Raw genomic sequence first — 23,912 nt, 5'->3', positions numbered from 1 at the left:
GGTGACTATCAGTGCTGTCCTGGGACTTGGGGTTGTTCTTCTCCAGATGCGGAACTTTGTAGCTTGCCATACTGAACAGAATCTTCCTTTCCTTAAACCTTCTGTGCTTTGCTGTGACACAGTAAAACAGGCAGGGAAACTGTTCTGCTTGGAAAAATAACTTTGAGTGATTTCAGTTTAGCCATGTTATCTAGCCATGAGGATGTCTTTGTGAAGCAGTTGGTTACTGTGGCTATACAAGTGCTTGTGTTGGTGTAGCAGAGGAGTGGAAATACCTGAGTGCCAGAAGAGGGACAGAGTGCTGGAGTTGGAGGCTTTGGTTTTATTCTCACAAAGCATTGTCCTGACTAAAGGACTTACTAAATGACTTCATAATCCCATTCCAGGAAACTGAAATTTCTAGTGCTCTTCTGTAGTTTGGCTAGCAGCCTACAGTGGTTTACTAAGACTGAAAATAAATCTACAGACGGCTTTGTGCTCATGACAGGGCATATTCCACACTGAGACTTTCTGTAGCAGAGAATTCTTCAAAGTCTGTCCTTCTGTTTGTGATTTTGGCAGTAAGTTATTCCTCAGTGCTGACACTGCAAGGCTTTTTACTGGTAGTGTGCCTGCTAAAACTGTGGAGCAACCATTTTTTTTAAAGAAATGTAGGTTTAGTTTCTCTTCCTTCTAGAATGATAGTATCCTCAGCTTACCATTTGCAGCTTTATTTGCACTATGGCAACTTTTTCTGAATGTTGAGACTTGGGCAAACAGTGACAACATTTATGCATGGCATCCATCCAGTTCTTCATGACTCCCTGAGGGAGAGCCAGTTAGCAAGAAAAAATAATTGTTTTTAAAAGTGTGGCTGCCCTTCATTTATTTTGCTTCCTTTCATTAGTGACTGGGTAGAAATAGCTTTTATGCATCCTCGCATTATGAACTAAAAGAATACTTAGCTACTGCAATAACTTCTCTCAAGATGTAAATGGCGCCCTTAGTAGAGTTTGGACAATTTGAGAAAGCATTGTTTTGAAAGACGGAAAGAAAAGGAAGAAACCTCTAATTGGACTGATAAATTAGTGTATGGCTTGTACCCTACCTCACTTAAACCTACTTGACATTATGTTAAAATAGTGTCCCCTGAAATCAGCAGCCTGACCATCCCTTCCCTCGCTTTTTTTTCCCTGTTTTTTCACTTTCAAACTGAACAGCAATGGCAATGACTGGGTTCTTGTAGAGGTTGTTGAAATGGTGAGGCTGTCAAAGGTGTGAGCACTTCAGAACCTACTTAAAAATAGGCACTGAATAAGCTGAGGTAATTTAAAAAATATTCAAACAGGAATACTGGGAAATAGGATTCCATAATGTGTTGAATTTGGGTTTTTTTTTCTGTTTCTTGTTAGTAAGAAGGTAACTGATCAGTTTGTAGGCACATCTATTGGAAATAGTAATTAGCATAATCAGTAATGGCATTTACAATTAGTAAACCATTATTAATTGCCATCATAATGGATAATGTAGGTGCTATGCTGTACTTTCTTGATGTGAAGGAAGGAGAAACTAATTGTTGTCCCAACACTTGGTTTAGGCTCGGATGATGCTGAGACGCTGTTTCTGAAAGCTGCATTGCTTCAGGTCATTTGTCTTTATCAGAAGGTTGTGCCCCACTTGGTAGCACGGAGCAACTTTGATTTTAGCAAGCTGCTGAAAGGTAGGTGATGTGTGTTTCTTTTACCTTGTTGCTTTCTCTGGCTACTTGTAAAGTCTACAGCAGAAGGGAATATTTACTTTGTGGGCAGAAGGAGAAAGTTTTTCATGAGAAACTCATTTCAATTTCTTCATTGCATTGACGCTCATTGTTTCTGCTACTCTCAGTTGTTTTAAGTAGTAGATTGCACTACAGTCTTCTTTGTGTGTTTGTGTACTTAAGGGATTTGCACACAAGGGCTGTGTCCTGCTTTATGGTACAATAAATATAGCCATTTAAAACTGAGACTGGAGAAAAGAGCGAATTGTTGTTTGGGCATTGTTGCTGTCTGTGGGCCAGCAAAGCTAATAGGCCACCAAGCTAAAACAATTGTTCAAGTTCTGGAATGTATGAGAATGGGAGTTACCTAAAAGCTGTAACTAAAGTCTGTTAGAAGAAAAAGAATTTAAGTGAACAACAAAACAACATCCCCTCAAATCAACTGTCATACCACATTACAAATCCTTTTTGTTCAATTATTTCTTGATCTAGTCTGCTGTTTTTTGAAGTGGGCAGAATGCAGGACACATTTTTATGAGGCAGATATCTTTGATGGTATGTTTTGTTACATAATAAAATAATAAAGCTGTAAAATAAACCGTCATTCTCAGAAGGGAGCTTGGATATTCATTTTGATGAAAGAGGATAAGGTAGTCAGTGGTGTAAATTAATCATTAAACTTTCCTCCCTTGGGTTCCAGCCTAAGAGTTCTGTTGTTTCTTCCCCTCACCCTGGTTGAAACATACATTCCAAAGGCAGCCTGGTTTTCTACTTTGTAGTATGTGATTTAAAGAGCTCATACCATTCTATTTGTCTTGCTGTTGGTTAGACTCTGACGTGGTGCTGGCTTTTAAAATCTATTGTCTCTTTCTAATTTGGGCCATGAACATGCAATACAGATGATGAAATGCACGCTGACACCAAAGCTTTGTACAACTGATATTAGAGTGCAGCTTAAGTATGGGCAGGTTAACTTTTGGAGCATGCTGCAAGGGTCTCTGCATGACTTTCTGACCTTTAAGGTGAATAGTTCTGAGGCTATGCTATTGCAGTCTTTGTGAGCAGTGACTAAAGAAGTGTAGGAAGAGACATGAATGCAGGGTTCTGTGACCTGTAATAAGCAACGTAATTAAGATTTGTTATTGACTTAAAATCTACATTTTGATCTCTGATTCATCTGTGGTCTTGATGTCCTGTAGGTCACACATTTTCAGAGCTGAGACTGGTAGAAGAGATTATATATTCCCATGCAACAGCAATAGATTGTGCTGGAGACAGGAGGAGGCGTGCAATCTGTGCTGGGTTTCAGCTTTAGATAGGCCAGATATTTTGTGTTTGCATGTAGGTCTCATCGTCTGGAAACTTATGAATTGCCTCTTTATTGCAGTGATGTTTTGAAGCCCTAGATGATGACTGTTCTGATGATCTCAGTGAGATACTCAGAAGTAAAGTTAATTGTGTTGCCTTCAAACCTCAGGTATTGTCACCGAGCAGGGCCTCCGAGAGGAGGTCCCCCATGTTCTGCAGTATCATGTACTGAAAGTTGCTTTGGAGCTTCCTGCAAATAAATTTGCCTGGTTCAGAGTACAGGTAAGAAACCTTAAAGCGGTTTTAGGCACCTTTAGCCCACTGTCATCAATTCTATCACTGCTTGCTTCTAAATTAGTCCCAGTCCAGTTCTTAGATGATGATGCTTTTATAAAACAGATAGGGATTATAATCGGAGCGTTAGTAAAGATTTTTTTCTGAGCTGAAAAAGTTTTATGCAGTTACATTAACTTTTGTCTCCATAAAGAGGGCTGGACAGGGTTTCTTCAGCTCTTGCTGAGGGCAAGAGAGAATTTTCTTGTTTCTACTTGTTCAGGAAGCCTGAGAATTCAGATCAAGGAAATGAACCACTGTGGGGAGACATTTCTCTTATTCCCAGTGATGATTCTGATGTTGAATAAAGCTATCCCCCTTCTCTGTAATTAATAGAAATTTCAGAGCCCCTGTTCTTTACTTTATACCTGTAAAATTGAAGAGCTTCAGAGAGCCTGCTTTAGATGTCTGGAGAAAGGAGTTGAGCCTACCTTCGAGAGGAAGCAGAGGAACCTTTGAATACTGTGACTGCAATCCTGCCTTGTTAGAGATTTTCTGTCCTTATCCAATTGGTCGTAAAGGAGAAGCAAGGAGTGTGAAGAAGAAGCAGTGAAAAACTCTGGAAACAGTCAAAAAGCTGAAGTATTTTCTTCTGGCTTTGGCATTCTAGTATACTTATTTTTCCACAGAATAGGTAAAAGCCAAATCTGATAGTGTTACAAAGGGTAACAGTTCTTACGTATCAAATACAAGTCAGTTAGGAAAGTGGGGGAAATAACTGGAAGATTGTGGTTTGATGTTCAGTATCTCTTTGAATCATATAGTTTTCCTTTCTTTGAGAATCAAATTCAGTCTCTTAAATGATTACTTACTCAGTACTTGTAGGAAAGCTGAGCTCCTGGGGACAACAAAGTCAAATAGAATGAATGATTGCAGAGGAATGGAAGTATTTTCATCTGGGATCCTTGTATTAGCTGGTGTTTCTGCTACTTCTCTCTTTTTTGGTTTACCAAAAAAGCCCATCGTATGTATCTTCTTTGTTCATTGAATGCAGTCATCCCATTAATTTCTGGCCTTGGTATTTTTTGGATATGTCTGTAAAATAATACACTTCATTTATGTATTTGCCTCAGTGCAATGTAATTTGGTACAGTGTTGCTGAGGAGTTTTAATTTTTTCTCTTTTAGGACGTCTCTGACACAGAGAAGACAGCTGGTGAAAAATCAGTATTTTATTTACTGATGAAAATGTTTGTTACAAGTAACCATTCTTATCTAAAAATTTCAACGAAAAAACTGATCATCAAGGTAAGTGTTTGATCTGAAATATCAAGGTGTTTACTGTATTCCATTGGTCTGAAACTTCAGGATTCCAAAAACTCTTCCTTAAACCTTCACTGCATACTTGTCTGGCTAACAGACTTCTTTCTGCTTTCTCTGACTTTTCTTGGAAATTGCTGTGAGCTAACTACCTGTTAGCTGAATACTTGGTGGGAATAAATGCTATCAACTGAATTCACAACAACTGCTAAAATAGTAGGAAAAATGTCTTCAATGTTTGCTCACCACCTAGGCTCTGTTAAACATTCTGCTTCGATGAAATGATATAATTTGTGTCTGCAATGCTCATTTGATCAAACAAAGAGCAGTTTTGTTCTTTTTATCCTGATTTATTTAATCTGTACTTTGTCCTTCTTCCTAAATCCTTACATGTAGCTAGTTCACCCTGCCTTTGGAAAATCACCTGTGTTACATTTAGGCAGATGCTCTGATTCAAGGAATTCTTTTGTCTCAATTTGAATTAAAATCTGCTTTGGTGCGTTTAAGAAGGATCTGACTTCTCAGAAATGCCCCTCAACTACAAATCTCAATAAGGCAGCAACAGCTGTTTTTTTTTTTATAATGTATTTTTTTAAACTGAACATCTTTTAGTTATCTAAATAGGGATGTAAGCCTACATTAAAAATAAATTTCACGTGACAACCCTCCTTTACCTCCAAGGACAGACATAGAAAAGTGTTCTAGGCTCTCACTAGGGCTCCTTGTGCAGTATCCCATAGCTCTAGTGGCATACAAGTTTGTGTAGACAACTTTGTGTACTTAAATTTGACATTTAGTGTCCATCTGAAGGTGCAGTTGTTATGTTCAGTCCACTATCCTGAAGTTATGCTGGTTGAATTAGGTTTATAGTTGCCCTTGAATGCTGCATGGGATTAAAGGCAGGTTAACTTTGTCTCACAGTAATGAATATCTCAATCAAAATCTACCCAGTGCAGGTTTTCTAGTGTATTTGGGTTCTTCTGCCAAGTGGAGACGTGGGTTGCCTGACTCATTTTTGTTTCCTCTTTTATTTTCAGTCCATTTCATTTTCTCTGAAGAGAAGACAAGCAGTGAAGCTAGGGCAGTTATATCAGCAGAAAGGCTGCTAAAAATAGATGCTAATGAGTGTGTTTTGCTTATTTTTCAACACTGTGCCCTACAATTAGAAGGCGTATTTTTGGATTTCACGTTCTGTTCCTGCCTGTTTTCATGAAAGCTGCAAGTGCATTTCTATTTTGAGACACTGCCAAAAATAGTGAATTACTTAAAAATGGACCTTTTTTTCTTCATTAAATGAATTATCCTGACAGTTTCAAGTAAGCAGTAGTGTTATTTTTATAGCTGCCGGTGGCATACACAGCGTAAATATTGAGCAAATGAGCTCTGATAGCTTTCTTTGTGTTTTGAGTAAGGGGAGGAACAAAGGCATGAATTCATCCCACGTAACTTCAGGCATTCAAGTGTAGGTGCCAGAGTTAGGAAACTGGCCAGGGTTTCATCTGTTGCTGAGGGTGGGGGACAGGCAGTGTCATCATTGCGCCATTCAAATGGTCTGCTGTCTGGGTTGTTCTTTGGACAGCCATTCCTCCTCTTCCCTTTCTCTCTCAGATGGAGCATAGGGTCACCGAGTTCCTAATTTAAGTGTCTCAGATAAGGGCCTCAATTAGATACAATAGAAGTGAGTAAAAATCTTCAAAGTCTGTTGATATTGTGGTAAAATTATGCTTACTTCCCCATCCATCCCTCCTATGGCTATGTTTATTCTTATGTGTAAACAGTGGGCCTGGCCTGCAGTTCATTTTCCTTCTATTTTCCCATCTGTGCAACTCTTTGAAGCATAGGCTGATTTTTGGTTTAATTTAGCAGTGATTTTCATTTAATTACATCAGTAGTTGTCAAGCCCCCCTCAACAGGCTGTTTTTATGAGTCAGTCCATTTTTTTTTAAATTTTTATTTTTAACTTCTTGTAATGCCACTGTATGGCCTTGGGGAAGTACAACCCCCTTAAAGCTGACTCTCCTGAAATAGTAAAAACAAGATTTACTAAAGTGGAGGCAACTAATCCTCTGTGTCCAGAAAACCTTGACCTTGGTTTTGTGTGTGAAGAAAACATGAAGTTGCTCTACAAAAGGATCTGTATTTATTCATTATTTTTTTTTACCCCCCTCTGTTTTTTCTGGACAGGTTTTACATGACAGCGGAGTGTTTGAGTACACGTGGAAGGAACTTTCAATTTGGCTGGAACACTTAGATAATACAGAAGAAGACAAAAAGGAAGCAGTGATTCAATTTTTGGAAAGGGTAACAACTGTTCAAATTAGCTGGATAAACAATGCTGAGAATAGCATTAATGGAAACTCATTATTCTGTTGCTGAGAAATCTCAGAGATTGGTGAATGAATTCTGAGAAAGGCAGTGGTTATGGTTCTTTATACAAAGCTGGTATCTTTGTTGTCTTAGGTAGGAGGAGGCTGAATAGGTTTGGAGGAAAGTTAAATTAAGAAAAATAAGTTGATATTACAGCATTATTGATAGGAGAGTATCAACAATGAATGTGGGGGGGAATAACTCTTATCTGTTCTCTTCTGTGTAATGCTATCTGCTGAAATTATCAGACCTAAGTAAATTGTAATCTTTTACAAGAAAAGTTGATGTTTCCTGTTTACTTTTCAGGATGTTAAATGCCCAGAGCTTCCTTTTCATTGCAGTTTCCCCAGGGACTCAGACTGTGGTACTTTGATTGCAAAATTGCAGAGGATATTTCTTGTTTCCATCAGGCGCAGTGCAGTCCCACGTACAGTGGTAATCACAGGCAGATTCCTGCAGAAGCACGTGGGAGTTGACCTTTCAAGCACTTTTAACCCATAGTTTTTCTTAACAAGACTTTTTGTGGACTTAGCCTGTGTGCTTATGTTTCTCTCTCTTTGTTAACAGATCCTGTTGAAGCTGGTGACAAATCCCTATCCATATACAGATAAAGCAGCAGACCTTGTTCAGGAGGCGAGTATGCTCCAAGTTAACATGTTTAAACAGGACTCTGATAATGTCAGCATCCCCATCTCTCACATTGATGGTATGTGGCAATTCTTTCAATTACAGAGTACTTCAAGACTTTGGTCTAGATCTTCTAGCCTTAATCAGCCTTACTAAAGGCTGATAACTGTAGAAGGCCTGCATAAGTGATGATCTTCAGGATTCAGCCCTTCTAGGTGTGGCTAGTATCAAAAGCAGAACTTTGAATTACAAAGTTACTTCTTTGCCCAAAGAAATAATTTCTGGCAGTTAAGCTGTTTTAGCAGTATTTAAGATCTCATATCTTGCACCAGCATTTTCTGAGTGTGTTAACTTTTCTTCCCATGGGGCTGCTCGTCTCCATTCATCCATGAGTTTAGAGGTTGGGCTGTGCAGGGAGCCTTACTAACAAGCTCACAGCTGGAATTTTACTGCTCCTGCTTTCTGGGACCAGTCACAGTCCTGTTGCTGGCAAGTGAAAATTCCGCAGATGGACACTAGAAGACTTGTCATGTGCTGGCTATTCTGCTGTAACAGTCTGTGTGTAGGAATTTGTATTACATAAACATAAGATAATTGAGGTCATTCAGCCATCAGCATCAGTTGATATGATGCCTTGAGTTGGCTGTGTTACAGAGACTTAATACCAGTCTCAGAGTGCACTGTAATACTATTCTTCAAATTTTAAAGCTGTCTTTTGAGTCTTTTGTGACCAAGATACTGTATCTATACAAAACTGAGAAGCTCTTCAAGAGCTATTCATGCTGTTCTTCTGATGAGTCAGTAGCTGCTTCCTTTCTGCTTTCATGTATGTTTCCTGTCGCTGATGGTCATGCCATCATGGTAGCAACAGGTGGTGATCTCTTCTCTCCTTTTTCCTTACTTCTATCAGCTGTGTTGAAAGACAAACTGAAATTGAGTACACTGTAAGAGTGGTTTTTGCTGGACAAATGTGCTTTCATCCTTTTTTCTGCTTTGGGAATTCAGGAACTGCCTCGTATTCTTTGAGTGTTGAATTCTACCTCCTTTGGTTTCTAGTTAGTCTGAATCTTATTTATACTTTTTCTGCTCTCAACAGATGTCCTTGATATGGTAGATGTCCTAGTTGAGGGCAGTGATGGCTTAGATGAAGAAATTGGGTTCACTTTAAATGAAGACACTGTTATTCAAACATTTCCATTCAGTGCTGTTGTCCCTGCTGCGTTAGAAGCCAGGAATAAACTGCTGCTTCAGACTGAAAATGAAACAGGTACAAAATTTTTTTGTTTGCTTTTATATGAAGAAAGTAAGTCTTACTTAGTGAGCTCCACAGGACATTTTATTATTACTGTTATGAGCAGGAAGGAGGTACATCCGTGGCGTTCCTCACTCAAGAGAGGGATTAAAGCTTATGTGAGATACTTCTGTCCTTCCAGGGTTAGGAGAGAAGGGCAGAAGTATCTCACATAAGCTTTAATCCCTCAGGGTGTGTGCTTATGCAAATGTTGTCAACGGAAGTGTCTTTTTTATTTTGGTTTTCTAGGAGCACACATCGTAGAGTATCTTGTTGGTGTTTTCACTGATCTTCTACACTCTCAGAGAGATGCCCTTGCCCTCTGCTTGATGTTCCAGCTCTATGATAAAGATCTGCAGTCACTGAAAGTTTCTAAGTATCCTCAACTCTACCAATTTAACCAGTATTATAATCTCTGGATACCTCAGCAAGCTCAGGAACCTGTGGTATGCTATACCTGAATTCACTTGTATGCTTGAATCATTGTTGCTAAAAAGCTGATGGTGTATGAAAGTTAGGTTTCCTTCAGAAAGTAGATTTATGTTCAGCTTATGTCTTCCTTCTTGATCTCGTCAAGGGACACAAATGTTTTTAAGGACATTTCTCTAACAACAAGAGAGGTTTCTGCTGTGGTTGTGTAATGAAGCCAGAGCACATGGGTTCTACCCAGTCACCAAAGACTCAATTCCTCACCAGGCACAATGTAGCATTATGTTAGTGATGCAAGGCCAGAGGAGCCATTATAACAGTGTCTGGAATTCACGCAGGTATGGGTTTGGAATGCATGGGCCAGCCATGCTGGGGGATGCTGTGTTTTTGTTATCCCAACAGCGACCATGTGCAGGTACCTCATGAGAAATCCTTTAACAAGGTGTGTGACAGCAGGACTGTAAAGGTGTGTCCCTGGAATATCAGTCCAGGATACCACATGTAAATAGCTAAAGAAACTTTAGGTGATACTAATTTTTAATTTTCTCTTATGTGGTTTTTGTGTTTTTTTTGTTTTGTTTTTTAAACAGTTCAAAAAACGCAAAGAGAAATGCAGAGAACCTGCTGTGGCTCTGGACACTCTGTTTACAACTTTGCTAAAGAATGCCTATACAAGAGGAAGCAGTATCTTGCTGGAAGATGATATCCAGACAAAACTGAGAGACCTGGCTCGCCAGCTCCCATCTGAACAACTTTTGTTAGGAGTGAAGCATGTATTGCTGTACCTGAAATCCACAGTAGAGAACTTTGGCAGTGTAAGAGAGCAATGTTGTGTTGACACTGTGACTTTATTTGTAGCATGAAAATAAAACAGAATAGACTTGGCTGTTAAACCTTTAGGATTCAGTCCTGTGCCTTTTTTCAGCTCTCGGTGAGGCTGAGGGGCCAGACAAACTTGCAGATAATTTGTAAACAAATCCTAACTTTCTGCTTGTTGAGGAGGCTTTCATATCTTTTTTGCATGGATTGCCTTACTGATCTATGTGCAGAGCAGATAAACTCCTGATTTTAAGCTGGCTCATGGGTCTTTGTAAGAAGCCTTTCTAGAGAGTGAAAGTCACTGGCACGTGTTATATTGGAAGTCGCACCATAGATGAAAATCTAAAAATATTTGTTTGGCACCCTGAGACTTTTCTTTGAACCAGATTTTGACAGCGAGGAGTGATTCCTTCCCCTAGAAAGGTTGTGATCCAGGAAGTTCCTAACTTACTCTGTTACTGTTGGCTAATTATCTTTCTGTCCCCATCCTCCTCTTTTCTCAGCTTTCAAAGTGTCTGTGTTTTCACAGCTTAGTAAAACTGCAGGTCCTCGCCTTGTTGACCTCTTTGTGGACCTGCTGAACAGCTTGTTGTGCCGGGGAGATCAGATAGAGTTGGATAATCGGCAGAAACAAGAAAAGCATCAGACTGAATCGGATCTCTTTATGGATGAAGAGTCTCTGATTACAGAGGAATCTTTAAATGACAAGGTACAGAGTGCCCTGATACACAGGCTAGAAGTTGACCTGATATTGAAAACTTTGTTTTGAGCTATACTAAAGAACAGGGGAATATCTAAGCTTTTTTTGTTGAAGCCCTTAGTAAAGGAATTTGTCTGAGAAGTGAATGATTGTTGAGCACAGATTTTGTTGACGTATTATCAGCAATTCACCAAAGCATGGAATTAGTTAATTATGACAGAGCATAGGGGAAAATAGCCAGCATCAGGCTTTGTGAGCACTGTTATTTTGGAAGTCGTGAGGATTTCTGGGATTGCACTCAACATTAAAGTGTGCTACACGGCAGCAGGTTGATGCAGAAAGATGCTGTTTGCATCTGGGAGAAGGCACTTTGAGTATGTGGTTCAGTAATTTTGGAACTGCTAGCTGGAGATGCAAACAAGCTGCAGCATCCACAGTCTTGCCCCTGAGCTGGAATATGGTGAGGAGAGGTCATGACAGGGACCACACAGCTTTGCAGAGGCAATTCTATTTTCCAAAGCCGTGTGTTAGGGCTAGTTATCAAAATTAGATAGTCAGAGGAGTTTTTCCCTCCTTTGATTTCTTGTGTGGATTATTAGAGATTAGAATCAAGTTACACTGAAGAATCCAAGAATATACAGTTTCCCCTTGAAAAGGTGCTTCATTGTGGAAAATGCTTGGTGTCTTCCACATCATAGATGTTGAAAGAATGGTAATAATATGCTTGTAACCTGTTAAATGTTTTATCCTCTGATGGGTTAATAGCCAATTTCATGTTCACTAATTGTAATAAACATGTTCTGGGAGATAGATACATTATTTTTTTTCCAATCTATAATTATCCATTCAATGATGCTGTTACAACTATTTGTTACAGACCCTGGAAGATATGTTAATGCTGATTTTCAAACATCCGACGCTGGAGAGTTGGTTCCTGGCTTTAGAGCAACGTTCTCTTCCCCAGCACAGTTTAAATCCTGTCACTGTGAAGCTTCTGTCAGCTCATGTCAATTCCGGTGTGCTCCAGCTGCTGAAAACAAGTGCCCCGATGTTGCAGAGCATGAATCATATACATGTGTTATTGAAATATTTTGATGCTATCATAAAAAGTGTATTGAAAGAGCTACAGGCTGTTGGAAAAGGAGGAAGCCAGGTCTCTCCTAAGAGGTCTCACCAGCTAGAGCCTCTTCAAGAACTGCATGCATATATGTCTGCAGCTCAGCTGAAAGAGATCACTTTAACCATGATGCGACTTCCGGAGATGAGCTTGACTACTCAAAAACCTGAAAAATCCCCCAAAAAAGGGCAACAGTTGAGCTTGTATGGACAAATTTTGGTGCAGCTCCTCAAAGACAGCTACCAAAGACAGCCCCAACAAGGAGAACTACTGCTGTCCACAGAGCACATTAAAGCTTTGGGGATATTGATGTCAGCATCCGCCAGTGAAGATTTGGAGAAAGTTTTCCTTCAGGCTCTCCAAAGTGAGCCAGTACTTGCACACGCGGTCAGTGTGGAGGTGCAAGTTTACTGCCTTAACCAGGGGTCAGAAACCTCCCTTGCCATTGTAAGCATGCTGATAAAACACTGTAGGACTCACCTGCTGCAGTTTGAGCTGTGGTGCCTAAGCTGTTCCGTTGAGAAGTGCCTCAGAAAAAACATGGAGAGATTTCTTCCACTCATCAATGTGTATTTGCAGTGCAGAGACCGGTATGATTTCACCCGACCTTCCACAGGTAGAGCCACAACTGATCCTTGTTATGATTCAGAAGGCCAAATTCTCTGGTCTAAAAAATATCGGATTCTCCGCTCAATAAGTAGAGCTCATAGTCTTTTTTTTTTTTTTAAAGTATCTTTGCAATATAAAAGATGAAGGACTGTCGTGAAGCTTGGATGTTAGACTGAAGCCTTTATGAAGTACTTTTGGGGTGGCTGATGCCTGGTCTTCTCTTCTGAAACCCTTGCTACTTAGCATAGATTTTTCAAGTATGCTTGTGCTTATCTACTTGGCTTAGTATAGAAGGTTAAACTTTTTCTTGGATGTCTTTAGAACACTGAATGGAATACCATTGCCATATGGTTTTCTGGAATCTAATCTTCTGCTTTGACAGATGTAAGAGTTGAAAACGTGCTGAAATTTCTAATTTGCTGCCTTCCTAAATTGGCATACAATCCAAAACTTTCCAAACCAACAGCAGTGTTAAATTGGCAAGGTTTTTTTCAACCAGCAAAACTGACATAGGATTCAGATCAGTAGGATCGTGTTAGATTAATTTCTCTTATTGTATAGAAATGTAAATAACAACAGAATCTGGCTGACTGTAGCTATTGGTGGGGAAAGGTAGTTCTGTGTAGGGGAAGTTCAGGTAGTGAAGGACCTCATTGGTACAGGATGATAAAAGAACTAAGCCTTCTTCTGGCACATAATTCAATTGATGATATTGTGCTTGAATGCCAGAAGAGGAAACTGCTGGCAAGCTGACCTGATTTATAAGGTACATGCTAGCTGTTTGCTGATGTGGGAGTACAATTCTCTTGAGTCCATGGTCAGAGAACTGGTAAGGATTTCCTTGTTCCTCATAATCAAGGACAAGGTTTTTTTTTATCATGTAGTTGTCCCTCTTTTGAATATCTGCATTATTTTTCCATGTTTAATTATTTGCATAGCAAATGGTTTTCTGGTATATTTGCTAAATACTTGTGATGATGTTAAAGGAGCAGATTGCACTCCTCTGTAGCACTTTAGCAGCGACTGTAGCATAATGATTAGAAACTAAGCGAGCTGGGGCTTAATTAGAGAAGTGGTTTGGAATTTTTCTAATTATGTCAGTTGTTGCTTAACACTTCTGGTGAAACTGATGCCCCCTGCTTTCTCTCTGCAGTTGTCTCAGCTGTTCTACCTGTCCTGAGAAAGGCTCTGTGGAAAGAGGTCTCTGGTGTACTTCAAGACACAGAAGCATCTGACGATGAGGTCACTGTAAAGCTGCAAGTTCTTTCAAAGTTATTGCCATCTTCACAAAGCAAAGGGCTGCGAAAGCTTATGGACCAGCTCCCTGCTGCTCTTGAGCAAGCAGGAAATAATGAGAGGTAGGCAGTCCTGTATCCCTGTTCTGTGGCAAAGTTTGATTCATAAAGCATTGCGATAAATACACGTGAATGGGAATATTATGAACAGTAATGCCATCTTCAGAGAATCTGTTGCTTTAAGCTTGGCAGCCGCACAGCTTTAGGCTACACACAAAGCTTGATGTAACATTTTAAATATATATTTCTGCAGTTGGACAGTAGCAGATGCCATCTCTAGAGTGCTTGAAAACTCTGAAGAGCTGCATTCCTGGAGAAGAAGCCTCTTATCAGCCTGCATGAAAGGATTAGTTGTCATGTACAACAGCTGTAAAGATGAAAGCAAGCAAGATGTGGAGAGGCCACTGCTACTGAGGCTAGAAGAATTACTGGTGAGACTATTGGAATTTTCTTCAGGCAGTGGTTGCATTTGACCTCTTGCTGGCTTTTTGTGAGATTCTCTCTTAGGACCTGATTGTGCAGACTGGGGTCTTGCAGGACCTGAGGGGCCATCTCATAACGTTAATCTTGATTGTACAGGCCTGATGAGGTTAACGCCTAGCATTGCCAGGACTGCTGGCATATGCAGTTCTGAGCCTTCTGAATACTGATTGTTCATGTTGTGGTCTGTAGTACTCTAGGGAGGATGAATTTCATTAAAGACCATACTGTACACCCAGCTCATCCAGCTGTCATACCCGCTTGTCATGTGCAGTTGTTAGTTAAGTACTCTGTAAGTACGTGAAGGTACTCTTCTAGTACCTGAGTAACAGCCTCTTTGACTTGCCAGCATTGTAATCCTTTCGAATTCTGGGAGCCTCATGAGTTTAAAGATAGTTGTTGGTTGTTTTGTTTTTGGTTGTTTTTTTGGATACCTAGAGACCAGCTGGCTTTTTAATTGCATACAGCTCATGTGCTTCCTCATTCCCAGACCCAACAAAACAATACTTGCAGTTTCATTTGAATCAGGAGGTGGGATTATTGTGTCTTAAGAGTTTTCTTTCCTGTTGTCCTTTAATTGTCTCATGTTTGGCTTGCGTGTTTTTAATGGGTCTGTGGAACAGAAATTGCTGGTCGTGATCTGTAGAAACGTTATATACTAAACATAAGCATCTCTTTCTGTTTACTGCATGCACAGAGCTTAGTTGAAGAAGTGGACCCAGATGACTGGTACAGTCTTGTGAAGACGGGACTAAAGTAAGTAACTGAGATGCACCAAAGATGCTGTTCAGTTCATGTGGCCTTGTCCTGCACCCTGGATACATCCTGTCTCTCTTGAACTCACTTAGATTTGATGGTGCTCTTTGCTTCTCAGGATGAGCTGTTTTCATTGAAGTCTGAGCACTGGGATTTTGTGCTCCAGAGTGAATAACTAACACTGGATAGTTGGACCACCTTCTTGATTGGCGTAAAGAAGCCTCATGCTTATTTATGCTCCTTTTCATTTAAGATATTTCTTACGTACTATTAGGATGAAAATAAATCAGATCTTTCACCATTAATGTAAACCACTTACAGAAAAGAAATCAAAGGACGTTGATATTCAGGATAATCATAGTTTCTGTTGAGGTAAAATCATTAATATGAAGGGCTGCTGTCTGATGGATTAGTAGGAGAAATTCTCATCCTTTGTCAAGTTCATTGCAGCTACAAGTGTGACTGTGTCCCATCCTCTTACCTTTTGTTGATCAAGATACCAGTTATTGCCTAAAAGGAATTAAAGCAGAATGGCTGAGGGAGAGACGTTCCGTAACTGTTTTGTGATCTTTACTTCCGAAGGTACCGCTACAGAGATGAAGCATTTCTGAAGTTCCTGAACACTGCTATTCGGTTATTATACAAGGAAGAATCCTCACTTAGTCAGAGATTAGTCAAGCTCTCCAAACTTCACATGATGGTCACGCACCATTCTCTATTTTTGTCAGCCATGCTGAGGTCGAGAGAAGAAGATGGCACGAACATCCAGACAAGAGGTATATTTTCTTCTCCTTCCTTCCATTTAACTATATTTAGCAATCTTATCTTTCTCCCATTATATTCTATCCATCCAGGAACCTATCCACCCACATATACTTGCAGAGCTATTAGATAATTCCAGAATATTAGCATTTAGTTTTAAATTCTACCTGTGTTTGGATTCAGGTGTTCACACTCATTTTGTGGTTGCCAGTTTTAAACTCTCACATTTTCAGAAACTCTGTTAAGGCAGGTTTGTGCCTCTTTTTTTTTCCTTTTTAAATCTTGTTGAAGTCTTGAATTGATTCTTTTGGTTTCTGTGAAGTTGTAAGTAAGATCATTGAAGTGCATGCAGGCTCTTTGAGAGTTATGTGACAGAGGCCCTTATTTGAGAAATGGTTAGTACAGAAGATTTTAAGTTGTTTGCAAACTCTATCTCGAATGTCAATTTACTCCATGTATATTTGATATTCCTCTTGAAAGCTAGCACTGCCCTTCCATGAATAATACAAATTGGGTACTAACAAGTAATAGATTTTGTATGTATGTTGCCATCTGAATGTATTTCTGCAAAGCAGCAGAATGGATTGTTTGGAGCTAACTTTAGTAATTAATAAGCATGGTGTCAAAAGTGCATTCATTTAGACCAGTGTCTTTATGATGTGTATTATTTTGGTACATTGCTCTAGATACTGGGCGAAATAGCCTGTGTGTTTTCAGATACTGGGAGCAGAGAGATCTGCATTCAGATCTTGAATCTGCTACAGATAACCTATTTGACTTTGAGTAACCTAATCACTTACTCATCTGTTCCTCAGCTAGTCATAAAACAAAGGCGAATAACTTTTGTACAACTCAGGACAGAGTTACTGTAGCTTGCTAAATGACTCTGCAGTGAAGACGGCTCTTTACGTGTATGCTGTAGAAACATTTTGATAAGTTACTGCAGCTAGAGCATGATTTTCTGTGTTCTGGAGTGCCTTGGGAAAGTTGCTGAGATGTGTGTCTTTACTCCTTGCAACTCCTGTTACCTTAATCTTTCCCAAGAGAGGATGGAACAGTGGCAGGGCAGAGTAGAGTGTGGAACTTTGTTTTTCTTTTTTCCCAAGGTAACAAATGTATGTCCATAGAAAAGTTTGGCAGGGAGGTATGCCACGTTGTGAAGCTTGCTTCACAGTAACATCTGCTTGTTCATCTTGGAAGTGCTTTTTAAACTTCTTCAAAACATGTTCCTTTTTTGCCTTCAACTGTCTCCTAATCGTCCTTTGGTGTAGTTGTGAAACTACTTAAACCTGCATGCATTTATTTCAGAGGCACTGGTGGATATCCTGCTGACAGTTGTGAAACTTGACCCTTCGGTATGTGAGAGCAGTCACCTTGCTGTGCTGCTGGGAGCCTATGGGGCTACGCTGAGTACTGTAGGTACGTCAGCCTGGGAAAGGTACTCCTACTAGATCTGTTTCTCATCTTCATAGATGACTGACTTTAGCTTTCATTTTTTGTTTTTGTTTTTTGTTTTTTGTTTTTTTTTTTTTTTTTTAGATCAGAAGATACTGCTGCTGCTTCAGTTATATGAGAAGAATAATCAAAGTCTTATAAATTCCAGGTAAGTTGACCTCCTTCCTTTATTTGACCTATTATACACAAGTAAGTGGTCTCACAGCTGGAATTTTTCCAGGGTCTTATTTTTAACTGAGAAAATAAGTGAGCAAGGTCAAACTTAAAGGTGAATGTTGCTTTTTGAAACATTCTTCATATGAAAATGGAAAAATGGATAAAAGGTAAAATTCATATTGCCCAGGCTTTTGGACAAAGGGATCATATATGGGTATCTGCAGCATCAGTGTTTGATGAGTGCCCCGGTCAGTAGAAGGCCAATATGCTAGTTGCTAGTGTAGGATTCCTTCCTGTTCTCTTGGTATACATCATTTGCTACTCAGCATAACCCTTGCCCTTGCTCCTGTGAGCATGATGTTCTGTTAGAGCCCTTTGCTGTAGAGGGGAGGAAGATGCCAGTGAAGAAGTGATACCTTTTGTATTAAGATGCTTGTAGCTAGAGGTCAGATTGGACAGGTCTCTGAGCACATGATCTAGCTGTGGGTGTCCTTGTTCATGGCAGGGGAGAGTTGAACCAGATGACCTTTAAAGGTCTCTTCCATATCAAATGATACTTAAAGTACCAGCTCAGGCAGTTGAAGAGGGACTGGACTCTTAATTAGAAGCCTACTTTCCTTCCTGAGCTTTGCCTGAGACTGTAGATAATCTTTGCAGACTATAAAGTGGAACAGTAAATGAAAGTTCTTGTTAAAAGGCAATTGAAGTAGCTTCCAGAAGCAAGGGCTTTGGCAGTAGTTGCATGCTGCATAAATCTGCACCAAAAGTGTTTGCCACTGGGAGGGTGTTAAATGGAGGAGACTGTTCTCAGAGGCAATTAGGACCCCAAACATTTATAATATTTTTAAAGGAGAAATAATTTCATACTGTATCCTGAAGTGGTGACCAGACACTGGCTACTCAGCACTGAAGAATTTGAGTGAATATAGAGCACATTCAGGGAAAGTGACTACCCAGCAAATCCCAGCTTGTGTTACAGGGCATTCAGGTTCTGGGTGATAAGGAGCCCAACGCCATCCCACCACTTGCTTCACTGATAGAGGGGCATGCTGGTGGCAGTACCCACATAGTAAATGACAGCATCAGTGTCAGTACAGTGAGTGGGGTTTCAGGGGCAAGTTGGGAGGAGTGTAAGAATGTTGTGTCACTGAAACACTGTGATGCTGGTTTGAAGTATCAGTTGCAGCTGAGACAACGTTCATTGACTAGATATTGATCGCTCTCTCCATGCAGTTACCATCATTCTTACCTGTATTTACAGCTTATAAGAAGAAGCCTTTTTTGTGAGAATATAAGCTCTGACTTGAATTACCAGGTTAGGAAATAGTTAATGAGACACCCTCAGACTGAATTTGAGAAGCTTTTGGATGGATGAAAAAGGTGTTGCCAGGGAAACGAGTTCTAGTTTCAAGTTGCCACAGAATAATGAGAAGAAGTGAAGGGAAAATTTAAATACTAATTTATAGCCTCTGTAATTACTTTTTGCTTGGTGCTATCAGCCTGTTGACTAATGCCTTTACTTTTAACAATGTTTAAGAATCCTGCTGTGGGGTCCAGCTGCTGTGGAGCATCACAAGACTTGCAAGAGTCTAGGGAAGTCACTATGGCAGCAGCCAAGCATGGAGGAGATTCTGTGTCTGCTCGATCGAGATAAGATGATGAAGACAGTTCTGTCTTTCCCTCAGCATCGCCGTCTTTTGCCATCAGAGGTGCTGTGATTTAGAGTGCTGAATAATCCTTCCTGTGATACGAAAAAAGCCTTTCACTTCAGTCCTGCTTTTTGTTTTGCATTCATCTAACATATTGCCATTCGTTTACATCAGGATAGACATTTACATTCATAAAGGGGAATTAATTAGCTAGGAGCACTTTGCTGAATGCTTTTTTATTTTGGGTTTTTTTTTTGCCTGAAATGAAAGAATTATTTTTCAAATGATTTGCAGTGAGACCACATCTTGTCTGTAGGTGTGATTATATATTGCCATGTGTAACTGTCATCAGAATTTGACTTTTAAGGATGTTAAATTTGGCTGTCCAAGTATTCACTGACGGTGGGCTTCTTTTTGTCTTTGATAGTTTGCTAAAATGCTTCTTTATGTTTTTCTGATAATTTTGAAACCATGTTAGTGAAAGCTAAGTATAAACTGAAGCATGCTTTGGCCCAAGTTGTGTTAGATTTAGATTTAGGCAAGATTTAGAATTGCTGCTGTATAGTGGAATGAGATGGTTGGGACAGTTTGAAACCAAGCTGGAAATCGGTGTTGTTCCTTACATCATCTTGGTTTGCATTTGGTTTCAGGAGGTACAAGAGTCACTGTATAGAGATGAAAGTGTCAAGGATCTTGATGATTTCTATGATCCATGTTTTCTGCTTCAGCTCTTCAGTGAATTGACCAGACCAGGTAAATTGAGTGTTCCCTCTTTGACATTTTGTCTGATTTTACTCTACTGTGGGAGCTGCATGGCTCCATCTGTAGTGCTGTTATTTAAAGTCTGAGGGTTAATACTTCAAAGAAATCACATTGCTTGCTTTGGAAAGGAGAAATATATACATGGTTTAACCACCTACTGAACTGCAGTGTAATTTCAAAGTGGCTTAAAAGGTAACCAGGCATAATTGCTCTTTAAGTCTTTTTAAAGCACTTTTCCAAATAGTGCAGTATTTCTAGTGGGATTTAGGTACTTAGAACTATGTAGCAGCATAGGCACCAAGCTGTTATTTTCCAGAACACTAAGTATTCCCTCATAACGTTTTCAAATGTAGCTATGGAACCTCGTGTAGAGGGGCTGATCTGCTTAAAATGATGAGAGGTTTTTAAACTGGAACTAAAACCAGCTTAGAGTTAAAAATTAGATACAGATTTATATTATCTTACCTTTTGAACTTGATTCTGTGTAGCCCAGAGAACAGGGCAGTGCAGTTATAAAACAAGCACAAAAGAGATCAGTAGAGAATATTCCCAACTGGAAAGCTGTGTATTTTCTGGTGAATATGGAGAGTTGTATCCTGCAGAACAGGCAGGACAGTGCCCCAGCTGCAGTCCATCACACAGATGTGTGGGGCCATCATGGATGTGACTATGCCTGTGTTCAGTATTTTTGGAAAGTTTAGTGAGGTCTGCATAGTGCTTGAAAACTACTTGCTTAGCCTCACTTAGATTTTTTTTATGTGACTGCTTTGTGTATGTGCATCCCTGCTGTTACTCACCTGCACACTGCCTATTTCAAGGGCTATTAAAAATCAAAGTGGGAAATAGATCGTAAGGCATTTCTAACCAGCTCCCTCCTGATGCTGATTGTGGTTAACCACTGCGTACCTAATGGGTTTTGTTTTCCACAACAACATCACAAGCAATTAGCTGGTTGATAACTGTCTATCATTGAAATCACTCTTGGTCTTTCCTTGTTCACTTAAACTCTTACAGTGCAGTTTCTGTTTTGTATGTCCTCATCCTGTATTTAGTTGCAAACTGCTCTATGTGACTTTGTGAGTGTTCCCAAAGAAGCCTTTTAAAAGGCACAAGTGATTTGTGCGTTTGAGTCCCATGGTGCTCCTAAACCATGTCAGCTGCTTTTGGAATTCCTCATTCTTTATTTATTTGCTCTTTGTACTGGCTGCACAGTGCCCTGTGCACAGATGTTATACAACTGCTGGATTTATAAACATAGACTTACTGCACAGTGTTTCATGCTAACTGGGTAAAAAGTGAGTCTGGAGTTGGGCAGATAGCAAGTTCTGTCTAAGTTTAGCTCTGATAAGCATCTTGTGGAAAGCTTCTCTGTCATGATTCTCAAGGTACTTTAAACAAACTGTATGTCAGACAGAGACAGAACTTTTTTTTTCTTTTCATATTAGCTTGTTATTTGATGTTAGTTGTTCAGTGTGCTCTCCAAGGTCAGCTGGATGGAAAATATTATTGCATGTTTTCAGTGAGAGATGGTTTTCCTAATCAATCTCTTTGTGACTGTTAAATACAGATAGCACAGGAGGTAGTCTGGAGGTTTTACATCAAGTCATTGCCAGCCTCAGTGAGTAGCAGTGGCACAAGCCAAGAACACACAGCCCCTAAAAAAGAAACTCAGCATCTTGATGACAAAATGCTATGGAAGATAAATAGTAGGTTCAAGAGTGTTTTCTATTAGGCTGATTACTGATGACTGCTGGGTTACAGCCTAGCACTTTGGTAGGAACATGCCTTACCAGCAGAATCACCCATGCTTGCACGATCACAGTAATTTTTCTAAAGTGGCTAATGACTTATTTAGATATTACTCTCTTATCCATTGTATAATGAAAACTCTTTAGTTGCAGGTAGGTTTTCTGTTGTCTGTGCTGATCTTGCTTTCATGCACGGACTTACCAAGCACCCAGACAATAATGAGGAAGAGGATTTTCCCTCCTCTTCTTTCTTGCACTTAGCTTTCCTGAAACAGTAGGATATGAAATATCTTAAGAGAATTTACTGCTAACTTTGCGTGGTCTGCCAGACAGACTCATATCTGTCTCAAAGAAATGAGTAACCACCCTAACTTCAGTGTTTATTAAAGAATTCTTGCTGAGTGATTTGCAGGATGCTTTTGTTAGCTGAAGGAGCGTATGGCTCTTGATGAAACAGGAGCTCGGGGAAGTAGATCTAGAAATTGGTGTTTATGAGTGGAAGTTCTAGGAAGGATTGTAGTGCTGTTATATACTTTACAACATGTGAGTATGATGCACTGGATGTTTTTCTTTCTTTTTCTCCTCTGCTCACACAGAATGTTTAGTGGCATGTCACAAGTTCGTTGAAGTCAATGCCTTGGGCCTAACGGTGGCTGCCCTTAGTAGCTATGATTCCAACATGAGAGCAGCAGCATATTTTGTCCTGGCTTCTTTTCGTTCTCATCTGGAAGGAGCTCGTTTTCGAGAGCAGAAACAGGTAAGGCTGAGCTCCACTGAGAGTTTGCCAGGTTAGACATCTTAGGTCATAGACACTTAGGGGAGAGTTGCTGCCTTACTAACCTGCCTGCTTGCACGTGGTAAGAGCCCAAAGCAGCTTCTTATCTTCTGTTCCATTACTTGTCTTCTATCACTTTTGCATTTGTGATTCTGAATTCATTGGGAAGAAAAAGAGGGGAAAACACATTTAGAAATTCATAATGTCTTCATTTGTAGGAACAGAAATCCCAGTGGGGTTGGTATTTGATTATGGCCTTGGTAATATCGTAAAACCCTACTTCTGTATGTATGCTCTGCTGTTGTATTTGTTTGGGTGATAGTTCAAGCTTTATCTCCCCTGGGTTCTCGTGCTGCAGTTGCTGTATCTCATGGATGCTGTGCAAAATGGAATCAGGCAGCAGAACCTCAGATTTACCTTCTCCCTAACCCTCTACATTGCTCGTGTGGCACAGCAGATGCTGAAGCCAGGTACTGTAACCTATTGCACATGTTGAATTTCTGGCATGTTGAAGAGGAGGGTGGGTGGGTGGGTGTGCATGGAGTGATGTCCTTGGTTGACGTTGGAGGCTGAGTTACTGTGAGAGTGGCAGCAGCCACGAAGTGTGCTTTCCTGTATTTCTGAGAAAAGCTTTCAGTGTTTGCCTGGACTGCCTTACTGCTGGAAGACTGGGAAGTGACTTTTTGCTGCGTCCATTAAAGATGGCAGCTCTACCTCCTTGGAATTTTGGGGTGGAGATCATTAAAGGACTATACAAGTGAAAGTCTGTGTGTCCTGTTCAGCAGATCAGAGTCAGTTGGCCTGAGTAACCCTTTATCCTTAGGCACTGAATCAATTAAGTCATCTTTGCGAAGGAGAAACAGCATCAAGGTTACAGGGGACCTCACAAAATCTTTAGCTAGATGCTCTGTCCAGGGCAGGGCTGACCTTGAAGACATTAATTAATTAATTAATTTTGCTCAGGGCTTTACCTTAGGAACTTAGGAAACATCCAGTCTTCCAGACTGAATCATAGACTGCCCCCAAGGATGGGAGGTTGCACAACCCCTGTGGGCAATCTATTCCACTGCCTTGCTGTTCTTAAATGGGAAAAAGTTATTCCTAACATTTAGTCTGAAAGTATCATGTTTTAACGTACGTCCATTGTTTCTTATCCTCTCACCTTGTTTGATGTGCCACATACAAGCTCTCTGGGAGGTTTGCATGTCTGCACCTGAAATTGAGGCCTTTAAATACCATTTGTCTATGAAACGTTGATGCAACACAACTCCTACTTTTCATTTGCTCAGTAGCATTTTTCTTACATTATTTCCGTGTTTCATGAGCACTGCTGATGCCACAGAGTTGTGAGGTGACTGTGAATGTGCACAGGACTATACTGAACATGTCTGGAAGGCAGTCTCTATTGGGATACCTGCTTTGCCCTGTGGGATGATGCCTGACCAAACATCAGCAGTCCTGGAAAAAATAGTTGAGTTTG

At 40.1% G+C, this 23,912-nt stretch overlaps 1 protein-coding gene across 2 annotated transcripts in view; it reads left to right on the top strand.

Moving 5' to 3' along the window:
• The window catches only part of URB1 (URB1 ribosome biogenesis homolog), a 44,230-nt gene that overhangs the window by 13,202 nt on the left and 7,116 nt on the right, over positions 1 to 23,912 (top strand). Inside the window, exons 13-33 of one of the 2 annotated variants that reach the window (XM_048934096.1) lie at positions 1,577 to 1,699; positions 3,213 to 3,325; positions 4,504 to 4,623; positions 6,820 to 6,936; positions 7,309 to 7,437; positions 7,570 to 7,708; positions 8,726 to 8,896; positions 9,170 to 9,366; positions 9,940 to 10,164; positions 10,698 to 10,877; positions 11,746 to 12,601; positions 13,748 to 13,952; positions 14,143 to 14,320; positions 15,067 to 15,125; positions 15,708 to 15,901; positions 17,196 to 17,306; positions 17,427 to 17,490; positions 19,036 to 19,207; positions 19,798 to 19,900; positions 22,254 to 22,414; positions 22,791 to 22,902. In XM_048934096.1, coding sequence (XP_048790053.1) covers positions 1,577 to 1,699; positions 3,213 to 3,325; positions 4,504 to 4,623; positions 6,820 to 6,936; positions 7,309 to 7,437; positions 7,570 to 7,708; positions 8,726 to 8,896; positions 9,170 to 9,366; positions 9,940 to 10,164; positions 10,698 to 10,877; positions 11,746 to 12,601; positions 13,748 to 13,952; positions 14,143 to 14,320; positions 15,067 to 15,125; positions 15,708 to 15,901; positions 17,196 to 17,306; positions 17,427 to 17,490; positions 19,036 to 19,207; positions 19,798 to 19,900; positions 22,254 to 22,414; positions 22,791 to 22,902 — 3,729 coding nt within the window. The remainder of the gene's footprint in view (positions 1 to 1,576; positions 1,700 to 3,212; positions 3,326 to 4,503; positions 4,624 to 6,819; positions 6,937 to 7,308; positions 7,438 to 7,569; positions 7,709 to 8,725; positions 8,897 to 9,169; positions 9,367 to 9,939; positions 10,165 to 10,697; positions 10,878 to 11,745; positions 12,602 to 13,747; positions 13,953 to 14,142; positions 14,321 to 15,066; positions 15,126 to 15,707; positions 15,902 to 17,195; positions 17,307 to 17,426; positions 17,491 to 19,035; positions 19,208 to 19,797; positions 19,901 to 22,253; positions 22,415 to 22,790; positions 22,903 to 23,912) is intronic. The other variant, XM_048934095.1, reaches the window with a different exon arrangement.

The sequence above is a fragment of the Lagopus muta genome, chromosome 1 (genome assembly GCF_023343835.1).
Source record: "Lagopus muta isolate bLagMut1 chromosome 1, bLagMut1 primary, whole genome shotgun sequence".
In the NCBI taxonomy this organism is placed as follows: Eukaryota; Metazoa; Chordata; class Aves; order Galliformes; family Phasianidae; genus Lagopus; species Lagopus muta.
Note: the sequence above shows the minus strand (reverse complement) of the source record. Positions and strands in the feature narration are given on the sequence as shown.